The sequence below is a fragment of the Grammomys surdaster genome, unplaced genomic scaffold (genome assembly GCF_004785775.1).
Source record: "Grammomys surdaster isolate TR1022 unplaced genomic scaffold, NIH_TR_1.0 201, whole genome shotgun sequence".
NCBI lineage: Eukaryota > Metazoa > Chordata > Mammalia > Rodentia > Muridae > Grammomys > Grammomys surdaster.
This window is the reverse complement of record NW_021604646.1, coordinates 8,543,766-8,565,220: the sequence shown is the minus strand read 5'-3', so window position 1 is coordinate 8,565,220 and position 21,455 is coordinate 8,543,766. Positions and strand designations below refer to the sequence as shown.

Below are 21,455 nucleotides of genomic sequence, written 5' to 3'. Positions count from 1 at the left end.
CCTACACAGGTGCTGACTATGTCTGCAGTCCTACACAGGTGCAGCCTATGTCTGCAGTCCTAGACCAGGTGCAGCCTATGTCTGCAGTCCTACACAGGTGCTGACTATGTCTGCAGTCCTACACAGGTGCAGCCTCTGTCTGCAGTCCTACACAGGTGCAGCCTCTGTCTGCAGTCCTACACAGGTGCAGCCTCTGTCTGCAGTCCTAGACCAGGTGCAGCCTATGTCTGCAGTCCTACACAGGTGCAGCCTCTGTCTGCAGTCCTAGACCAGGTGCAGCCTCTGTCTGCAGTCCTAGACCAGGTGCAGCCTATAGTCTCACCTGCATCGGACCTGTTTTCCCAGGTTGCAGCAATCTCATGTCCTGACTTCTGGCTCCATCTCAAATCAATTCCAGACCGTTGGACAAGCTAATCCACAGAGATCCCAGTGTGTGTTTCCTAAGCACGTCTCCGTACCAAACACACCCAGAAGGAGGGATTTGTAGTGTTTGACAGGATTGGATCTGACCATGGGCGACCTCCCTGCACCTAATTAGTATTACTATTACTAATTACTATTAAATTACTAATTACTATTAAATTACTATTCAGTGACAGTGCGACTTTCCCTCAGGGTCAAGTCGTGTGAGTCCAATTCATTAAAAGCATTCTATTACATTTATTCATTTATTGCTTGGGGATGGGAGGGAGAGTGTATACCCATATGTGCAGCAAGTGTTCGGAGGTCAGAGAAGCTTCACAAGTCATTGCCCAGGGACTGAATTCAAGTTGTCAGGCTTGGCAGCAAGCATCTTTGCCCTCTGAGCCATCTCACCACTCTTCGGGTCAGTTTTTAAACCCTTATTCTATTTATTTTGTATACATATGAGGGTGTGTCATGGCGATTACTCTCGGAACTCAGTGGAATTCATGGTTATCAGTTCTGACCTTCCACCATGTAGATCCCAGGGAGCCATTTCACATCTCACCCGTCCCCAACTGATTTTTTTTTTAAAACAAATTCCTTTAGAATAAGTTTAGACACTGTTTCAAAATAGTTACAGAAAGTCCACAGCTGCTACATAGTGTTTGTTACAGCATTACAGCAGAGAAGCCACCTGTGACAGACAGCTGTTGACTCAGGCTTTATACCCTTTGCACTGAGGTGGAACCCTGCATTCTGGACAGCAGTCTGCATCCCCATTGTATTCAAGCATTGCTTTTCAGCCTCCTCTTTCCCCAAGAGCTTCCCCCTCTTTCTGTTTTTCCATGTCCTCCTTGGTTTTGCGGGTCCCCAGCTAGGTATTTTGTAAGCCATCATCTGGCTGAGTTTGCTGTTTTGTCTTCAGGTTAAGCTAGGGTCTAGACGTGGGAGAAGCATCCACCAGGCCAACTGCTTCCTCCTGTCACTTTAGGGCTGCATGCTGTCATGTTTGACTTGGACTATCTGCCCAAGGCTGTGACTGTCACACTTTCTCACTGTGAGGTTGCTTTGTCATGTTAACAGCTCTCTAGTTCTAGAGACCTCTGGCATACATAAAATGGAGAGAATAGAGGACCTTAGGCCCCCTCTCCCCCAGGACTGATAGCTCATAACTGACACCCCACCGTTTTCCCCCATACACCATGGCTCACAGCTGAGCACAGTAGCACTTGCTGCCTGCAGTCCCAGCACTCAAGGCAGAGGCTGGGATATCAGGAGTGTAAGGCCAGATTGGGCCACACAGCTGGTTCCAGACCAATTGGGATTACACATCCACACCCTGTCTCAAAAAGAAAACACAACAATTCGTGTGCACACACATGTATGTACACATACATGTGTACATGTGCATAAACACATGCACACATACTCTTGGTTATTTTAAAGTTGTTTCCAGATACTTTATAATTCTGTTTGTAAATATTTTTGGCATGAAAAGTTTTAAATGGCCGGGCGATGGTGGCGCACACCTTTAATCCCAGCACTTGGGAGGCAGAGGCAGGTGGATTTCTGAGTTCGAGGCCAGCCTGGTCTACAGAGTGAGTTCCAGGACAGTCAGGGCTACACAGAGAAACCTTGTCTCGAAAAACCAAAACAAACAAACAAACAACAAACAAACAGCAGAAAAGTTTTAAATGCTCTTTTATGTTTATTTATCTAAGTTTTTAAAACAAACAAACAAAGTCTTACTGTGTCGCTGGTTAGCCTGGAACTCACTTTGTAGACCAGGCTGGCCTTGAACTCACAGAGATCCACCTACCTCTGCCTCTTAAAAGCTGGAATTAAAGGTGTGCTCTACCATCCCCTGCATTTTTTTATTCTTAATGTAATCACAAAAATATTTCAAACTTTAAATATTAACAATGAAATCCTAAAGTCCTCTGATGCATCATTCAGTATTCAGTGGCCATCCCTGAGGTATTTTTGCAGAATGCTTGTATTTCCAGGCTTTTGCGCCTTGGCCATCTGCAGCAGGAGACTGCAAGCCCATCTAGATATGCTCAGACAGGCTATACCAGGCCCCCCTGTGTTGTCACAGCAATGCTCCCCAAAGCACTCCAGCATTGTCTACCTGTTAAGCACTCACTGAATACCAGGCTTTAGGTTACACAGGGTTTGAAGCTGCAGGCACTGCTCAGGATCCACGAAAAAGATAGGCAGAGCTGAGAGTTTGAGCACAAGTGGTATCTCAGGGTCTGCCCCACCCCCAGCATTGATTGGGTGTCCTGGGACTTTCTTGGAGGTCAGAAAAGGTGGTCAGTTCCCTGCTGCATACCCACTTCCCTCTCTACCTATTGGGGACCTGTGATAAGTCAAAATGTGTCCTATGCCCATTTTTTTTTAAATCTGTGTAGACCCAGTGGCCATGGTACTGTGGGCTCAGGATGTGGGGAACATGGCAAGGTATTGTGGAAAGACCCTCAGTGGAAGGTCCCACTCAAGACACTGGCCCTGAGTCCTGGCCAGGTGGGGCCAGGAAGAGCGAGTCTGAGTCCCTCTATACCTACATCAGTGGTATCCCACCCTGTCCTGACAGCCAACCAATGAGTACAGCAGGCCTGAGGCCAGCAGCCTTCGGGCACAAAGGGAAAGGGATAGAGGAGAAGGAACAGTGAAGGGAGGAGGAAACCCCAGCCCATCGTGCTCTGGGGACAGGAAGTGACTCCAGACCCTCAGTGGAGGGTGAATGTGATTCTCTAGATATTCAGGGAACACAGTGGCCCAAGGGCAAGTGTTAGGGCTGTCACCTGTTCTGTCACATTGTCTGCACCTGCAGCGCAGTGACTGGGGGTTTGGATGGGCCATAGAATTGTGCATCTCTCCAGTGGGATGGAGGCTCATGGGCTCCACCTCCTTCATCACTGCTGGGGTGGATGGAATTGATGATCTGCCACCATAATCCTGCCAGTCCCTGGAGTTTGTGGAGAGACTGTCCTACAGTCCCTTGGAAATCCAAAATGTCCAGCAGCTTGTTAAAGACACACAGAATAAAACAATTTCATTTGCTCCATCCAATGTTTTCAAGATGCATCTGGCTTGATCCAGTCTTCACAGGGGATGCTGTCGGCAACATATCTCATCTCATCTCACCTCAGGAAAGGCTCTGGCTGTGAAGCCATGCTGTCTACTTTCTAGAAAGTTCCCCAACCTCTTCAAATCCTTTGCTTCACAGATTGTCCTGCAAGTCCCTGAGCGATGACAGCCTGAAGACCCTGCTGCAGTGCCTGCCCCAGCTGCCTCAGCTCAGCCTGCTGCAGTAAGTCCAGGTTTCCAGTCCTACTGCCCAGCTGACCACATCCCCCATGCTGTGTGAGATGGGGCTCTCCTTCTTGTCCTCCTCTTCTCCTCTCTCCACCACTGACTGCTTCAATCCATCTCACGCATCTGAGACTCTGATCATCCAACTTCACCCTGATGTGTTGTCTCCTCTGGGTCTGTTTAGTGTTCTAACGACAAGGCCAGTACGTCAGCTCTTGTTCCGGGTTGGAACTCAAATAGGCCATGTACTCAGAAGCTCATGAAGGATGGGAGGAGTGTGGGCAATAGTCGGTCATGTTTTTGTTGCCTATGGAAAGGTCACCTACCCCTACGAAGGGCCCAAGCAGATGTAGGCCATGTATATGTCACATGCCATGTTTTTAAAGGTCACCCTCTAACTCTGTCAAAGGGGAGGAATTTAAGCAGCATCCGTCAAAGTATTTAAAACTCTGTTTTCTAATTTCAGTGCAGACTGGTTAGAATTTAAAAAGGATTTACTTTAAATATGCTTCTAGCAGAGGGGGTTGGGAAGAAACATCCACAGCTGAGATGGAAAAATACAACAGGAAATTAAATCATAGCATTAATAGCGGCACCAAGAGCTCCTCGGCTGAGCTCTGGACATACACACGGCTGCTTACGTTTGCCTCTGGGCTCTTGCTTCTCTTCTGATCCTCTGGGTGGTGGGGAGGGGAACACGCAGATGTGAAATGGTCAGAGATAGGATAGTCACCCAAACCACAGCTCTAAGTCACACACATCAACCGTGATTCCGCTTTTGTATTTGGAGGCTTGCTTGGCCTCAACCTGATTTCACTCACTCTCCATGCTGTTGACCAGGCACCATCTGGGGTGCTATGGACATGGGAGAAAAAAAGCAAACAGCCAGGTTCTTGCCATCTCTGTGTTTGCCTTGTAGTAGAATGAGCCAAGCAAAAAAACAGAGTGATGTGGGATGATACAGCCAGGTGGCGTCAGGTGGAACCCAAGTCCTTGGGGAGCTTTGAGGCAAGAGGATCACCAGTTCTTGGTCAGTCAGGGCTACAGAGTGAAGTCCTGCCTCAAAAACAAAAGAAACAAACAAAACAATAAACCCTAAACAAAACAAACAATACATGAATGAAACCAATAGCACAGTTTTTTTTTTTCTCTGAGAGGTAAGTGGCTGGAACTGTGACACAAATGACAATAGGTGTGGTCAGAGAAAGCCCAGTGATCCACAGTCTACCTTTGTAAGCTTGTAAAGGGCGGGGAACTACACTCCAGGCAGTGGGGACGGCGTGTTTGCAGCCCTGATGGGTTGCAGGAATAGCCTTATACAGATGGGATCAGAGGCAGTGGCTGGCAGGAAGGAGCTAGGAGATAAGATGGAGGGTAGACATCAGAACTGGCCACATAGGACCTGGCAGCCAGAGAGAGGGTTTGGGTTTTCACTCCCAGGAATTTGGAAGACAGTATACATGAATAGCACAAATTTTCAAACGCTGTTGGCTGCTGAGTGGAGACTGAGGGATAAGAGAGGAGCTGGGTAGCAGGCAAGATGCACCCACAGCCAGGTCTCCACAGCCGATATGTGCAGCTGGTGGGAATCTTGCCTCTTGGGTTGTTGCTAGGATGTCTGTCTCTCTGTCCTCCTCTCACTTCCTGCTGCTCATGGTCTCCGTGGTAAGAATACAGGTGATCAAACAGAGTAATGACACTAGCCATATTGGTAAGTTTTTGCTTTAATGGAGAGATTCTGCTTTTTTTTTTGCCTTTGTTTTGTTTTGTTGAGACAGGGTTTCTCTGTGTAGCCCTGGCTGTCCTGGAACTCACTCTGTAGACCAGGCTGGCCTTGAACTCAGAAATCCACCTGTCTACCTCCGGAGTGCTGGGATGAAAGGCATACGCCACCACTGCCTGACTGAGATTCTGCTTTAAAGAATACCGTGGGAGAGAGAGATCAAGGAAGATTCTTGATTGCAACCTTAGGATGTTCTCTCTCTCTCTCTCTCTCTCTCTCTCTCTCTCTCTCTCTCTCTCTCACACACACACCACACACACACACACACACACACATACACATGCACCTGGCACCACACACAAGAACACGCACACACACAAGAACATGCCCCCCACGCATGCAAGACTATTACACACAGAAAAGAAGGACTAAACGTGATGGTCTGGAGGTGCTCATGGCTAAGGGCGCTTCCTGCTCTTGCAGAGGACCCAAGTTTGGTACCAGCACCCACATAAAATGGCTCACAACCACCAATAACTCCAGCCCCAGAGATCTAATGCCTTCTTCTGGATTCTTTTGGTACCCTGCCTTCAAACACACAGGTGACATATACTCACACAGACATATACCTACACAGACTTATAAATAAAAAATTAAACCATGGCAGCAATCGTAAGCATGCCAGGGAGGGCACCTGATGCAAAAGAAAGAATACCACAATTAATCCTATTTACCCCATAAGGAGCCCGAAACTTGGAGGTTCTAAGACTCACTCAAGGTCGCATAGTTAGCAAACAGAACTGGGACTCAGACCAATCAGCCTGTTCCTGCCCCAACCCCTCTTTGCCTTTCTTGAGTCCCTCTTGTCTTCCTCAGTACCTTGCTGAGGTGGCAGCCAAGATATACTCCTGTTCCCATCCCTCCAGCCTACCTGGTTCTTGGCCAGTGACCCTGCTCAACCCCGCCCCTTCCTTCTCAGGCTGAGACACACAGTCCTGTCTTTAAGAAGCCCCTTCCTGCTGGCTGACGTCTTCAAGCTGTGCCCACGGGTTCAGAAGGTCAATCTCAGGTGGGCATCATGCTGGGAGCCCTAGGGCTCGTCTTGGATGGTGGCACCTGGTGTTTGGTGGGTGTAAGTGATCAGAAGTACCCAAGGTGAAGTCGGGGCACCCTGAGGCAATGGCCAAGGGTGAGTGAGTGTTTATTGTCACTACAGGTCCCTGTGTGATGCTGTTCTGCACTTTAATTCCAATGAGGAACAAGAGGGTGTGTGCTGTGGGTAAGTTCCCTGAACCATCCTAGACATCCATAGGGGATCAGAGACAAGCAGACTTGTCTCCTGGGGTCAGAGCAGAGGCAGGTGCCTGTTGCCAAATGTAAACTGGTTCCTCCAACAAGAAGAATCAAAGGCCCAGAGAGGACTAGGCTGAGCCCAGGGGCTAACACAAAGTCTGTGTCCAAATAGTCTAGAATTCAGGATTAGGTCTACAGAAAGGTTTTCGAAATCTGCCCACACAATCCAGCTGTCTAGACCCAGGGCCACCAGGGCCTATGGCCTTGAGCAAGCTGCTTACTCTTTGACTGTTGGCTTCCTCCTCCAGTACAGTACAGATCTAAGGCACAGCAGAATATTGGCAAAGCTGCACAAACTAATATGTAAGGAAGGCACCAGGCATGTACAGACATGAGTGACCCTGCCCTGCTGACCCTGGCAGTACTTAAGGTGACTGAGGCACTGAAAGGCAGGAGGGCAGTCTTTGGATGCAGAGGTACCAGCTTTCTGACACATCCCTTTGGGCCAGCACTTTCTTTGCTGTGAAATGACAGTCAGTGAACAACTAAGTGCTTGCTGGACACAGCAGTGTGATCATAGAGTGGGCGCTGAGCTCGGCCTGCTGACTGCTCCAAACCCAGAGGCAGACACACTCTTTCTTCAAAGGGTTAAATAACAAATAATTAGGCCACACGTGGTGGCACATGTCTGTAATCCTAGCATTTTCAGGAGACTGAGGCAGGAGGATCATGAGGATTTTGAGTTCAAGGCCAGCCCCAGCTACAAAGAGAGTTAATGTCTTTAACAAAGAAGAATTTTTTAAAGTTAAAGAGAGTAATAATGGTGTTTGAAAAATCAGCTGGCAATTTTATTAACTCTCTGACTTCAGAATTCTTTGAGGGTGGGAGGCTCAGGCACCTTTTTAGCAGGGAGATGGGGGGCTGGTGTTAAGATTGCTGGCTAGCCAGGGCCCTTTCATTTAACTAATTATGAAATTTCACTTGTAGGCCTTAAAAACAGACAGGTCAACAGTCACTTTACATGTCACAATTCTCAGGGGTTTTTTTTTGTTTTATTGGGGGTTGGGGGCCCAGTGACTAAAATTATCTACCGGTCTTGAACTTGTGTTGGAACCTCTTAACCTTGATCTGGAGTTTCTGATCTGTAGGTTTGGTGGGGGACTCAAGATTCACATTCCAAGTTCCCAGGTGATTTTGATGTGACTGGTTAGCGACCACACTAAGTCACCCTTCCCAAAGGAAATACGTAGGCCCCAAAAGGGGCCTGCAGGGAACAGGAGCTATGGGTGTCCTGTGTTTTCAAACGTCCTCTGGAGCCCAGAGGCCACACCCAGGAAAAGCTGGGGTAGAAGTGGTCCTAGTATCTGAATGCTTCCTCTCTTTCTTGTCCCCAATCCGACCATGCAGCTTCCCAGGATGCCGCCTCAGCCAGGAGCATATGGAAACACTGTGTTGTGCACTGAGCAAGTGCAAAGCTCTCAGCCAGCTTGAGTAAGTTGGGAGGCGGAGGAGGAGGGGAGGGAGAAGGGAGGGGAGTGGAACGCACCTGGATGGGGCTACACAGGTGCAAGAACATGACAGTCCTATGAGCAGGCACTCTCATGTCCCCCACTCTAGCTCAGGATCAGTTGTCGGGGACAGGTAGGACTCTGGATTTCATCTCTAAGTCTTCCCATGTATCTTCTACCCTACTCCCTCCATGGCCAAATTACTTTCTTTTCTTATCACTATGTGACCAAATACCTAACCAAAGCAACTTAAGGAAGGAAGGGGTTTATTTTGGCTCATGGGTGTTTTGATTGGTTGGTTGGTTGGTTGGTTGGTTGGTTGGTTGGTTGGTTGGTTTGGTTTTTAAGATGGACTCTAATGAGGCCCGGATTGACCTCACACTTGCTGTGTAGTCAAGGATGATGGTGAGTTTGGATCCATTTGCCACCACCTCCAGGGTGCTAGGATTGCAAGTGGGCACTACTCCATCTAGCCTCAGCTCATGGTTTGAGAGAGATGTAGTCCACCATTGTAGAGAAGATACCACAGTATCCTCATAGAAGCATGAGGAAACTTCTCTCTTCAGCTAAACCTCTCTGAAAACACCATTACAGACATGCTCAGAGGTGTGACCCTGAGATGGTTCCAAATACAGCCAGGTTGCCAATGAAGATTAACCATCACATTCTATAACTTTAAAGAGGTTGCCAGGAGCCTGTCAGCATGTGTTTGCCTAGTACATCCAAGCTCTGCAGACAGATTTTGGAGGGCAGGATCTATAATGAAAGGAAGATTGTTTCCCTGGCAGGAAAAAGGACCAAATGGCTAAGCTGAAGAAGAAATTGAAGCTAGCCAGGGCAAGTACTTGTGATGTAACATGCCTATGGCTTGTGCTGAGGGCCCAAATAGGACAGCCCCCATCCCCCAGAAGGAAAAACGATAGCAGTGAACACCTATGGAGATTCCTCATGGTACCCTCTCTGAGGTACTTTTGATACTTCTCAGAAGTGTAGGTATCATGATTGACAGATGAGAAACACAGAATACAGAAAGTTCAGCAGCACACAGATACTCCAGCACTTACAGTTGATGTCTAACAATAACTATTGGGAAATAAAGGAGTCTTCTAAAAATAAATAAATACATACATACATACATACATACATACATGCATACATACATACATACATACCAACTACATAATCTTAATTTCTGTTGAGGCCGGTTATACAACCTCAGTACTTTGGAGCTGAGACAGGAGGATTTCAGGTTTCAAGCCAGCCTGGGTTCCTTAGCAAATTCAAGGCATCAGATATTGAGACTCTATCACAACTAAAACAAACAAATTTAGTGAAGACGTTGGCGGGAGGAGATGTGGCTGATAATGGACCACATGTTTTAAGAAAGATGAATGTTTGATGGCAAAGGGAAACTCGTCTTGTTTTAAAGGCCATTTGAGGACTGGAGGTGTAGCTCAGTGATAGAGGATGGTCTGCTCTGGTGTGTACAAAGCCTGAGAGTGCAACTCCAGTACCACGGAAACCAAATGCAGGTCATTATCTTAACTGGCTTTGTGACATAAGGCACTTCTTTTAAAAAAGATCCACCAACTTTCCTCCCATATATGTGTGTATATGTATATGCACGTGCATACATATGCACCTCACACACACGGATACCCACAGAAGCCAGAAAGAAGATGTTGCGTCTCCTGGGGCTGGAGTTATGGGTGACTGAGCCATCCTATGTGTGTGCTGCAAAAGCAACAAGCACCTTTAACTGCCCAACCATCTCTCTAGCCTCTGCAAGGGAATTTTTAAAACAAAATTCTCCAGAAAATTCCAAAGAAACAAGTGTCAGAGGTATAGGGCCTGGGAGATGGCTCAGTGAGTTAAGAGCACTTGCTGCTCTGGCCGAGAACCCAAATTCTGTTTCCAGCATCCACATGGCAGCCCTCAATCGGCTGGAACTGCAGTTCAGGGAGTCTGGCCCCTCTAGTGTACTGGGCACACAAGTAGTAGGCATATACAGATGTAAGCAACACCCAGACACATAACATAAAAATCTTTTTTCCTGCTATTTCACTATCTATTACAGTACTTAATATTTTAGCTAGAGAAATGCATTTAATTTACCATAAAAATCTTTTTTAAATGTCAGAAATGTAGATGGGCAATCAGATGATCAGGACACGGTGGTTATGTTCCTGAAATTGTGGCTGAGCTATCAGGGAGCAAAAGAAGGGGTGAAATTCAGGTATAGCTTCTAACGTCAGATTCCTAAATCACAGGAGGAAATCTGTTAGGTAACTATCATCCACACATTTGTCCCTTTCCTGGATCATTGTGGATTCTAGCTGCCATCAGCGGAGGGAAAGGCAAAGTTAGAGTTCCTCTAACTCCTAAAAACCTGCTAGAGGAACCTGAGTTCTGTGAGTGTCACAGAAAATGAAGGGGTTGATGAGGACACAGTAAACACTGGTTTTATTGTGATGCTGGTGGGAGGACCTGTGGGGACTGCAGAGCTGTTGGTGATGCTTGTAGCAGTGAAACAATGGTGGTGTGGTGGTGGGCGTGGTCACTCAGACTGAGGAGGATGCTTCTGGTGGTGGGCGTGGTCACTCAGACTGATAAGGATGCTTCTGGTGGTGGGCGTGGTCACTCAGAATGATCAGGATGCTTCTGGTGGTGGGCGTGGTCACTCAGAATGATCAGGATGCTTCTGGTGGTGGGGTGCTGTGGATGCCATGGTGATAAACAGCAGTGACAGTCGATTTAGTGGCCACAGGGACCTCCAGGAGCAGGCAGAGCTATAGCTTGGTCTACCAACACTGTGTCTTAATTCTTACAGCCTCACAGCCAACCTGCTGGATGACAGTGGGCTCAAGTGCCTTCTGGAGTACCTGCCACAGCTGCCCATCTCTGGATGGTTTGAGTAAGCGAGCATCCCTGAGATATCCAGGGGATTCCCCCACCCCACCTTCAACAAGAGCATAAGTGGGTCTCTTTAGAGACCATCTCAAGGGAACCTGAGAACAAGAGCCGATGATGGGAAGGGGTGGCTCTTACCTGAACCTACCCCTGGACAACCTCCTGCCTCATCTCCGCTTGGGGCAGATCTTGTGTCAGACACTCAAGTTAGGACTTGTGGTAGAGTAGCCCTGCCCCTCCACCATGTCCCCTCACCAAGCTAGCTCGAGACTGAGAGCAACGTCCCACCCCTACCAAGTGATGCGGGGCTTCAGCAGCCAGATCCTAGTTGACCCCACTCCTGAAACCCCCCTAACTCCATCTGCGGGGCTCAAGTCTGGAATGGATCTTTTAAAAAGGGAGGATTCTCAGGGAGACATCTGCTCCCGCTGCATCTCCTCACACAGTCTGTTGCTAGACAGCTAACCTCGGTAGTCTGGGAGTTCCTGATCCAGCTAGGGCTGGGGTTGCCTAAACAGGTTCCTCAGTGTCCCAACCCCAGCCACAGGGACTCAGGGCCATATATAGGGTAGTATCCCCCCGCCCTGCTCTCAGTTTCAATGTCAAAATCTGGAGAATGGGTGCTTGTACATTGAAATGGGAGGAGGAGGCAAGAAGCAAGGGACCTGGCTGAGCCCAGCCTCTCTTCTTTCCCAGCCTCAGTCACAACAGTATCTCTCAGGAAGGGATCTTGTACCTGCTGGAGACTCTGCCTTCCTACCCTCATATCCAAGAGGTCTCTGTGAGGTAGGCTGCTAACCACTGACTGGTGGTGGGCTACCCGACCCCCACATTCCAGCTTTACATTGTGTGATGTTGAGTCTAATCCTTGATGGGGTGCCGCCAGGGTAGTAAGGGCCAGGTATGTAGAACCTTTTCCTCATAGAATGATGGTGGCAAAGACCTGCCCTGCTCTCTGTGGTCTCAGTCCTGTCTCTTCTGCATGGCCCTGGCCCCAGTGCCCTGAGTGCTCAGAGTGCTAACTTGATGCCTCCCTGCCCCCCTTTTCTCACAGTCTGGGCTCTGAGCAGATCTTCCGAATGCGATTCTCCAAAGAGGAAGGAGCCAGAACAACACTGAGGTAATCCTGAGTGAGAAGGAAAAAGAGAAAAGATTCTGATCAGTGAGGAACCCAACTCTTCTTCCCTGGGTCTCTCCTCAGATGGCTTGCTTCTGACATACAACCCAGGTTTGGTCTCCAGTTGAGCACTGATGTCCCCATTCTGTTCCCAACACCACACAAACTACATTACACCATATTATGCAATATATCCAGCACACACATGTACTATACACACAAAATGGACATACCCTATGCATACTATCCCACATATCCCACATAAACTATACAAACAAAATATGTGCTCCCTGCTTATATACACTCATACACACAAATGTACAGTACACACATACACACACACACACACACACACACACACAGAGCCTTTACTCTCCATCCACCAGCACACCCTGCTTGATGCTGCTTATAATGGGCCCTTAGCGAGCCTGACATCCTCTTTTCTTGCTGTTTCTCAGAGAAGATTCTTCTAACCCTTTAAGGCCAGCTTATGTGGCAGCCCTTCCTGGAGGCCTGTGAGATGCCAGCAGCCCTGATACTAGAGTGAACCTCTTTGGAGATCCTGCAGTCCCTTTTCAGGGACAATGACCTAGCTTACCTGTAGGTTGAGGACCACAGGGCCACAGCCAATGCTCAGCCAATGCCCAGGCTCACCTACCCCACAAGGAGCCTAAACTATCCCATTAGTCATAGTCAGGCTGACTCTGTCAAAGCCAGCTTTCCCTCCCCAGAGGTAACCCAGCAAGTGTGTGCTGGGGCCAATTAGTGGCTGCTTGTAATTTATTGTAAGGACTAAATGAAACGTGTAACAGGCAGGCACCGTGTACCTGGAGGCTGGCACTGTGCCAGTGGAGTCGTGCTCTATGAACAACAGACTCAGCTCCTAAGAGAAGAGCCAATACCTGCCAGGCCCCCACCTAAGTCTGTGTCTTCTGGAAGACTGAGAGGAGAGGCTAGCAGTCCAAGCCTCCTCAGGCCCTGCCTTCTGCCCTTAGGCTATGTGAATGCAGCTTCAGCCCTGAACAAGTATCCAGATTGGCCTCCAGCCTGAGCCAGGCCCAACAGCTGACAGAGCTCTGGTGAGTGACAGGCCCAGCCCATGGGGAGAATGATAGGTGGGGCATCCTATGCCTGAGCCAATAACCGATCTCTATCCCCAGGCTGACCAGGTGTCACTTGGATCTGCCACAGCTGACCACACTCCTGAACCTGGTGAATCGGCCAGCAGGGTTGCTGGGCCTCAGGTATCCACCTGCACTTGGGAGGAAAGTGGGGTAGTTGAAGAAGATGGGGCCCTCTCAGTCACTGCCTGGCCATTTCCTGTATCCAGGAGCCCAGTTCTTTGCCCTAGAGTCATGTCAGGCACAAGAAAACTGTCCATGAGGAGAGGGAGGCTGTACTTTGGGGTTTTTAAAAAAATAAACCATGCTTTGTGTATAGCTCAGTTAGTAGAGTGCATGTCTACCATTTATGACGCTCTGGGTTTCATCTCTAACACCACAGAAGAAATAATAATTAAAATTAATTAAAAATAATAAAAGAAAGTTCTGAAGGATACCTAATGGAAGATAAAAATAACATTAAAAATAGCTTGCTTACATGTTCACCACAATGTCAAAGCACTCAGAAAAAGAACATTCTAATAAGAAGAGAGAATATCTTTTAAAATGCACACTCCATTTCCTGCGTTCGATAATTGCTCATTCTCTTCCATGTTTGTTCCACATTTGTTTGACTAAAGTACTTTAAAGTAAAATACAGAAGACCTCATAAAAATATCACTTCTAAACATCTTACTGTGAATCTCATTAAGAGTAGGGGCTGGGAGGTGGCTCAGTCAGTAAAATGCTTGCCTTGTCTCACAGAGACCTAAGTTCTAGCCCTCAAACTGAAAAGAAAAGAGGAGTATAACCCCAACATTAAAGAGATGGTGATGGGGGAGTCCCTGGGGCTACTCTAGGCCCAGCTCTAGGCCAGTGGGACCCTGTCTTGGAAAACAAGATGGATAGCCCTGAGGAAAAACATCTGAGGTTGTCCTCTGGCCTCTGCATGCAGGTATGCACATACCCACACAGTCACACACGCATGAACAGGCACACACAAGAATATTAACTACTTTTCTATGATTCTGATAAACCAACATGACCAAAGGCAGCTTAAGAGAGAGTTTATTTGGTGTACAGTTTCAGAAGAATAAAAGCCCCTCATGGTGGGGACACATGGCAGCTAGCAGCAGACATGGCAGCTCCAGGAAGCTAAGATATCACAAGCCCTAAGCAGAGGAAGAGACTTGAAAGTGGGCGAGGCTATGAACTCTCAAAGCCCACCTCCAGTGACATCCTCCAATAAGGACATACCTCCTAAGCCTTCCCAAACAGTGACAGCTGGGGACCAAGCATTCCAATGTCTGGGCCTATGTAGGACACTTCTTATTTAAGTCACCATGACATAGGAACATAAATACACATTTACAAACAAAGAAATAAGGATTATAGTTTAATCAGGACACCTGAGGAGTCTATGGCAACTCTTAGGGCCATGCGTTATCTGGTTTAATATGAGATTCTCACATGGTACTTAAGTCTAACAGTTGGCTGTGGGGTTCAGGTCCACACAGGCTTCTGGACATTCCTAGCTCTAGGCTGTGACTACTTCACTTCCTTATGTGCCCTGGAGCTAACCCCCAACTTTTCTAAACTTCATTAAAAGGCTCCACGAAATAAGCTAGCAACTTTGTCCTCCAAAATCTGGCTTAAAGGGCAACACTGCACATTGCTAACTATAGCCCAAAGAAAAGCACGAGAGCTGATTATTCTCATTTTTTTAAGATTTAAGAAATAACATTTTTGTTTGTTTGTTTTTAAAGATGGGGTTTCTCCTTGGCTGGCTCTCCTGAAATTCATTCTGTAGACTAGGCTCCCCTTGAACTCAGAGATCCACTTGCTTCTACCTCCCAAATGCTGGGATTAGAGGTGTTTGACACCCCTACCAGGCAGAAATAATATTTCTTAAAATTATAGTACAATCAGTCACAAGTACTATCATGAGCCTGAAATTCCTGCACTCAGGAAATTAGAGGAGCAAGAGAAAAAGGATAGCCTTCTCGACCTAGAATGTTTGAAGCCAGCCTGGTCTATACGAGATCCTGTCTAAATAAAATAAAATAAAATAAAATAAATAAATAAATAAATAATAGTGAAATAAACAAATTGACTATCATAACACAGTTAATTGTACAGCTCAGCAGTATTAAAGACTTCCACCCTGGTGTGTAACTAATCTTTATCTTGCAAAACTGAAGTTCTGTCTTCAGTGAATAGCTCCTCTCAGTCCGCTTATCCCAGCTTGGGGCATGAACTGTCTGTGAACCGGACTCCTTCTGTTACTTCCTGTCAGTAGAATCACGCTGTCCTCAGCCTTTTGTGACTGCCGTCATTCATGTGGCATGTCTTCAAGGTCCCCCTGTGTTGTTGCAGGCATGAGAACTTTTTACTTAGTCTGACTAGTAGCCCTGCACGTGGGTATCTCACAGTTTACTCATCCATCTGCTCATGGACTTGGGATGTTTTCACCTCTCAGCCGTGTGCTGTGAATGTGGGTGCGCAAATAGGACTGCGTGTTCCTGCATTCAATTCTTTCCTAGGTTGCCCAAATAACACCTTAAAATAAAAATTTTCCACACCTAAAAGTAACATTTTAAAAATTGGCAGAAAATCCAGACTAGCATAAAGGAAAAACAATGTTTTAAAAAATAATAATGCAACTGAACCGTGAAGCAGGAATGTTATTGAATTCATTTGTGCATTTGTGCATTTTGTTCAAAGTTTAGAAAAGGAGCCAGGAGGTAGAGGCTCATGTCATTAATCCCAGCAGGAGGCAGAGGCAGGCAGATCTCTGAGGCCAGCCTGGTCTACAGACTGAGTTCCAGGACAACCAGGGCCACACAAAGAAACTCTGTCTGGAAAAAACAAACAATATAAAACAAAGTTTACAAAATGTAGAAAACCAAAATCTAGGACTGGAGAGATGGCTCCACTGGCTGCTCTTCCAGAGAACTTGGGTTCAATTCCCAGAATCCACATGGCAGCTCATAGCTGTCTATAACTGCAATCCCTGACACCCTCACACACACATTCATGTAAGCAAAATGTCAATACGCAGAAAACAAGAATAAATAAATCATTTTTTTTCGAGACAGGGTTTCTCTGTGTCGCCCAGGCTGTCCTGGAACTCACTCTGTAGACCAGGCTGGCCTCGAACTCAGAAATCCGCCTGCCTCTGCCTCCCTAGTGCTGGGATTAAAGGCATGCGCCACCACCGCCCGGCTAAATAAATCATTAAAAAAGAAAACCAAATCAAAATAAAATTGCTCATGAAAATTCTGCCATCTATGGTTTAGGTATGGTTTGGTTTTCTAACCTTTACCACATAATTGCTTGTGTTAGATCTGAAAGATATTATTTTAAAACATATTCTTGGGCTGGGGAGATGGCTCAGTAGGTAAAGCACATGGTTTACAAACACGATGGCCTGAGTTCAGATCTCCAGACCTGTGCAAAGCTGGTAGCATAGTGTGTGTGTGTGCCTTGTCAAACAATGTAGAAGACAAGGACCTCCATGCTACCTCATATGTACTGTGGCACAACACAAAAATGCACATATACGCACACACACACACACACACACGCACACGCACATGCACACACACACACACAGGATCCTCCAGGCTCCTCCTGTCACCAGTCCCCCTCTAGATATAATAACTTGATGCTCACTCCATCTTTGTCCCTGTCCCTTCCATGGCAGGTTGGAAGAACCCTGGGTGGGTTATGTCAGCTTCCCAGCTCTAATGGACGTCTGTGCCCAGGCCTCAGGGTGTCTCACCGAGTTAAGGTGAGTTGAGGGAAGAGCCCCTGAAAATTCACCATGACCTTCCTATGACCATGGCAACCATCCCTTGCCCTCACCCCCATAGGCACTGGTGTCTTGTCCTATGGATTAACATACCCAGCTGGCAGAGACTGCTGAGCATGCCTGAGAGCTATACACATTTGTAGAGTCTTGTGCAGGTCACAATGTCAAAGGAAAGTAACTCTGGGCTCAAGGTCCAGACAGGCATGCTGGGGGGTCCATGCTGGTTACCCAGAAGTGGCCCCTTGGTACAGTTAATGTGCCCTATAGATTACAGTGGTGGGGGGTAGTTGAGACAATATGTTTGGTTGGACAATATGTGATATAACAGATATCACCGTGGTGTTGTCTGGCTCTTGGTGTCACCTCCCATTTTTGAAGTGTCATTGTCCTTGTTTGAAACTGGAGGATCCATTGTGCCAGGTCAGAGAGCAGACAGATGCAGGCCAAGGCATGCTGTCACACGTCTCACCCATCTCTTCTTCCCTCAGCATCTCTGAGGCCCAGAGGAAACTGTGGCTCCAGCTGGAATTTCCTCACCAAGAAGACAACTCTGAGGCCATGGCCCTCAGGTGGGACCCAGCATCAGGTGGCACTGCTTGGACTCGTACTTCTCATGCACCTGCTCGGCATCTCCTGTGCTCAGCATCTTTTGCTGTTTGGTCTTTCCGTGTGCTGGGAAGTCCTCTCCCTCTCTCTCTCCACCTCCCACTCCAATTCAATAGCTCCGCTTGTCCCCAATGACTTTTTTTTTTTTAAAAACTGGGTAGTAAATTGAGACTTTCTTTTTTGTTTTTTAAAGAATTAACTTCCTTTTTTCTTTAAGATTTATTTATTTATTTATTTATTTTATTTATGAGTACACTGTCGCTGTCTTTGGACACACCAGAATAGGGCATCCAATCTCATTACGGATGGTTGTGAGCCACCATGTGGTTGCTGGGATTTGAACTCAGGACCTCTGGAAGAGCAGTCAGTGCTCTTAACTGCTGAGCCATCTCTCCAGCCCAAACCGAGACTTTCTTTAACCAACATATATTTCCTGTGCTATGAGCATGAAAGTAGGGACGGGACTTCCATCATGGACCAGGCACTGCAGCTACCCTCTCTGCTTCTAGGTTGGCTCACTGTGACCTGGGGACTGACCACAGCCTTCTTATGAGACAGTCGGTGAAGACATGTGCCAGACTGCAGCAGCTGAGGTTGGCACTGCCAATGCCAATGCCAATGGTGGCTTCAAGTTTACTATTTACCCTAGTGTCTTCTCTGGGCCACATTCTTACTTTCCCGGGGTGAAACTCATACTTGGGCCAAGGGCCGGAGACTCAGGGATACCCAAGGAAGCTCTTAGAGGGACCTTCTCTCATGGTGATCCCTGAGGTGTGTCTAGCATACAATCTTCTAGAATACTCTTGACCCTTTACAGCTTGTCTCAGGTTATCTTCAGTGACGATGATGGCACCAGATCCAGGCTGCTGCAGAACATCCTGCTATCAAGCTGTGAGCTGAAGAGCTTCAGGTATGTGGGCTAACACATTCACTGAGGCTCCTGTCTTAGTTAGAGTGACCTCGGCAACTCTTTTTTTTTTTTGTTTTTCTTTCTTTGTTTTTGTTTTTGTTTTGTTTTGTTTTGTTTTGTTTTGTTTTTTGAGACAGGGTTTCTCTGTATAGCCCTGGCTGTCCTGGAACTCACTCTGTAGACCAGGCTGGCCTCGAACTCAGAAATCCTCCTGCCTCTGCCTCCCAAGTGCTGGGATTAAAGGCATGTGCCACCACTGCCCGGCTCGGCAACTTTTATAAAGGACAACAGTTAACTGCGGCTGGCTTACAGTTTCAGAGGTTTAGCCCTTTATAGTCATGGCAAGGAACATGGCAACATGCAGATAGATATGGTGCTGGAGAAGGAACTGAGAGTTCTACATCTTAATCCTCAGGCAGCAGAAGGAGATTGTGTGCCACTCTGGACATAGCTTGGACAGAGGAGACTTTAGGAGCCCACTCTCACAGTGACACAGTTTCTCCAACAAGGCCACACCTCCTTAATAGTGCCACTCCCTATGGGCCAAGCATTCAAACACATGAGTAAGTCTATGGAGGCCATCCTATTCAAACCACCATAGCCCCCTTGCCTGCCTGTTCCACCTGTTCTCTAGTCTCTGGCCCAGAGGATGCTGGTCCCACAACTGTGCTCAGGTCTCAGGTTCCTAGAGATGAAGCCAGGGCTATAGGGGTCCTAAACGTGACCTTTGGAACAGAGACACACAACTAAAAATTTCCTTTTCCCACATTCTGTTCTGTTTTCTTCTGGAATAATTGCAAATAAAAAGTTGCTAAGCACTTATAAGGCCAAGACAGGAAGATCTGGAGTTCAAGGCTAGCCCAGCTGCATGAGAAGCTGGAGACCAGCATGGAAATTTTGTCATACACACACACACACACACACCAAAACAAAATAAACAAAAAACTTGTAGGATCAGGAATTTACCCCAAATATCTCTGTTGCTATTTTAATAGTATTCACTTCTCACTCCCCCTCCTCTCCTCCCTCTCTCCTCCTTTTATCTTTACCCCCCACCCCTTTTTTTCTTTTTTAACCATTAGAGGTGGTTCAGTGAATCTCTCAAGAATGAAGTTCTTTTTTGCCATAATCTAGAGAAAGTATGGACTTCAGAAATTTAAACACTGAATACCAATTACTATCTTCTTTCTTAAAAATTTAAAAGTTTGTGTGTGTATGTGTGTGTGTAAGAGAGAGGGAGGGAAGGAGGGAGAAGGAAGGAGAAAGATGGTATTTACGGAGTCAGAGGTGAATATTGATAGTTTCTTCTCCCAAATCAGGCCACCAGGTTCATACAACAGGCACCTTTTCCTGCTAAACAGTCTTACATTGTTTTGTTGTTGTTGTGGTTGTTGTTTTGAGGTAGAGTCTCAGTAGCCAAGCTTGTCCTTAAACTATGTCGAGCTGGAGATATCCTTGAACTCCTGACTGTCTTGTTCTGCCTCCTGAGTGTAGGAATGTCAGGCACGAGCCTCCAGGGATTGCATTCAGGGCTGTGTAGAAGCTGGACAAACACTGTACCAATTAAGACACACCCAGCCCTAAACACTGCGCTTTCAGTTACAGCTTATCCTCTGAGCCTCTCGTTGTCTCATTAGCAGTGTTCATTGCTGATTTTTGTGGCTTTCCCTTGTGTGTTCTGGACCCAGTACAGGATGAAATGTGCATTCAGTGTCAACTGTCTCTCAGTAGCATGTTTGACCTGGGGCACCCTCCAACCTCCTGTGTCTAGACAGCCCCTGGGATCTGCAGGCAGGAATCTCCTTCATCTTGCATCTGCTTAGCTTTAGAGTCTGCATTTGTCCCGGGAATATCATCCAGGCTACTCTATATTCCTCTTTACATTCTATCAAAGACGCACAATGCTTGTGTCCCTTTGCTGCAGATGCTAACTGTGTCACCTGGTAAAGGTGGTGCCTGCCAAGTCCCTTCACTTGCAACAGTACTCTTTGGGATTGACGCATGTCTTATAGGAAGATCACTTCTGATTGTCAATATCTAGTTCTTCAGACTTTTATCCACAAACTTTGGCATCCACTGGTAAATATTGCCAGAGTTAATTACCAGAGAAAAGACTGCAAAAATGGAGCTTCCGTTTGGTTGGGCTGGGTTTGATTTTGAGACAGGGTCTCAATATGTAACCCAGGCTGGCCTTGAACTCTCCATCCTCCTGCCCTAGCCTCAACTGCTGATATTATTAGAATAAACCATGATGCCCAATGAAAATAGAGTTTTCTGATGTTTATAGTGTGACTGATGACATCTAGGAACAATCAGCTGGTGAGATGGGTCAGTGGGTTAATGGGTCAATGGGTCAGTGGGTCAGGGCACTTCCTACCAAGCTTGAGGATCTGAGTTTAGCCCCCAGGAGCCACATGGAGGAAGAAGAGAACTCCCTATAGTTGTCCTCTGACCTGGATGACACCATGACATGCACTTATATACACACAGACACACCTATATACTAAAATAAATAAATGAAATCAGAATTTTCAAATAATACAGAAACTTGGCATTCCTCTCTTGGGACCACTCCCACTCTCAGTTTTCCTTCTTTCCCTTAATACATTTTTATAAAAAGAAAATAAAATTTTTAAGTGGAGAGATTTAAAAAGAAGAAGAAGAAGAGGAAGAGGAAGAGGAAGAGGAAGAGGAAGAGGAAGAGGAAGAAGAAGAAGAAGAAGAAGAAGAAGAAGAAGAAGAAGAAGAAGA

General features: G+C 46.8%; 1 protein-coding gene across 5 annotated transcripts in view; it reads left to right on the top strand.

The window, feature by feature from the left end:
• Nlrc5 (NLR family CARD domain containing 5) overlaps window positions 1-21,455 on the top strand; it is an 88,052-nt gene that overhangs the window by 55,356 nt on the left and 11,241 nt on the right. For all 5 annotated transcript variants that reach the window (XR_003711808.1, XR_003711809.1, XM_028770334.1 and 2 more), the window contains 13 exons: window positions 3,638-3,721; window positions 6,426-6,515; window positions 6,663-6,725; window positions 8,147-8,230; window positions 11,078-11,161; window positions 11,854-11,943; window positions 12,212-12,277; window positions 13,270-13,353; window positions 13,435-13,518; window positions 17,081-17,167; window positions 17,677-17,757; window positions 18,304-18,387; window positions 18,612-18,704. Coding sequence is in view for 3 of the 5 variants with exons in the window: in XM_028770334.1 (XP_028626167.1) it covers window positions 3,638-3,721; window positions 6,426-6,515; window positions 6,663-6,725; window positions 8,147-8,230; window positions 11,078-11,161; window positions 11,854-11,943; window positions 12,212-12,277; window positions 13,270-13,353; window positions 13,435-13,518; window positions 17,081-17,167; window positions 17,677-17,757; window positions 18,304-18,387; window positions 18,612-18,704 (1,074 nt within the window). In the remaining 2 variants the exon portion in view is untranslated. The remainder of the gene's footprint in view (window positions 1-3,637; window positions 3,722-6,425; window positions 6,516-6,662; window positions 6,726-8,146; window positions 8,231-11,077; window positions 11,162-11,853; window positions 11,944-12,211; window positions 12,278-13,269; window positions 13,354-13,434; window positions 13,519-17,080; window positions 17,168-17,676; window positions 17,758-18,303; window positions 18,388-18,611; window positions 18,705-21,455) is intronic.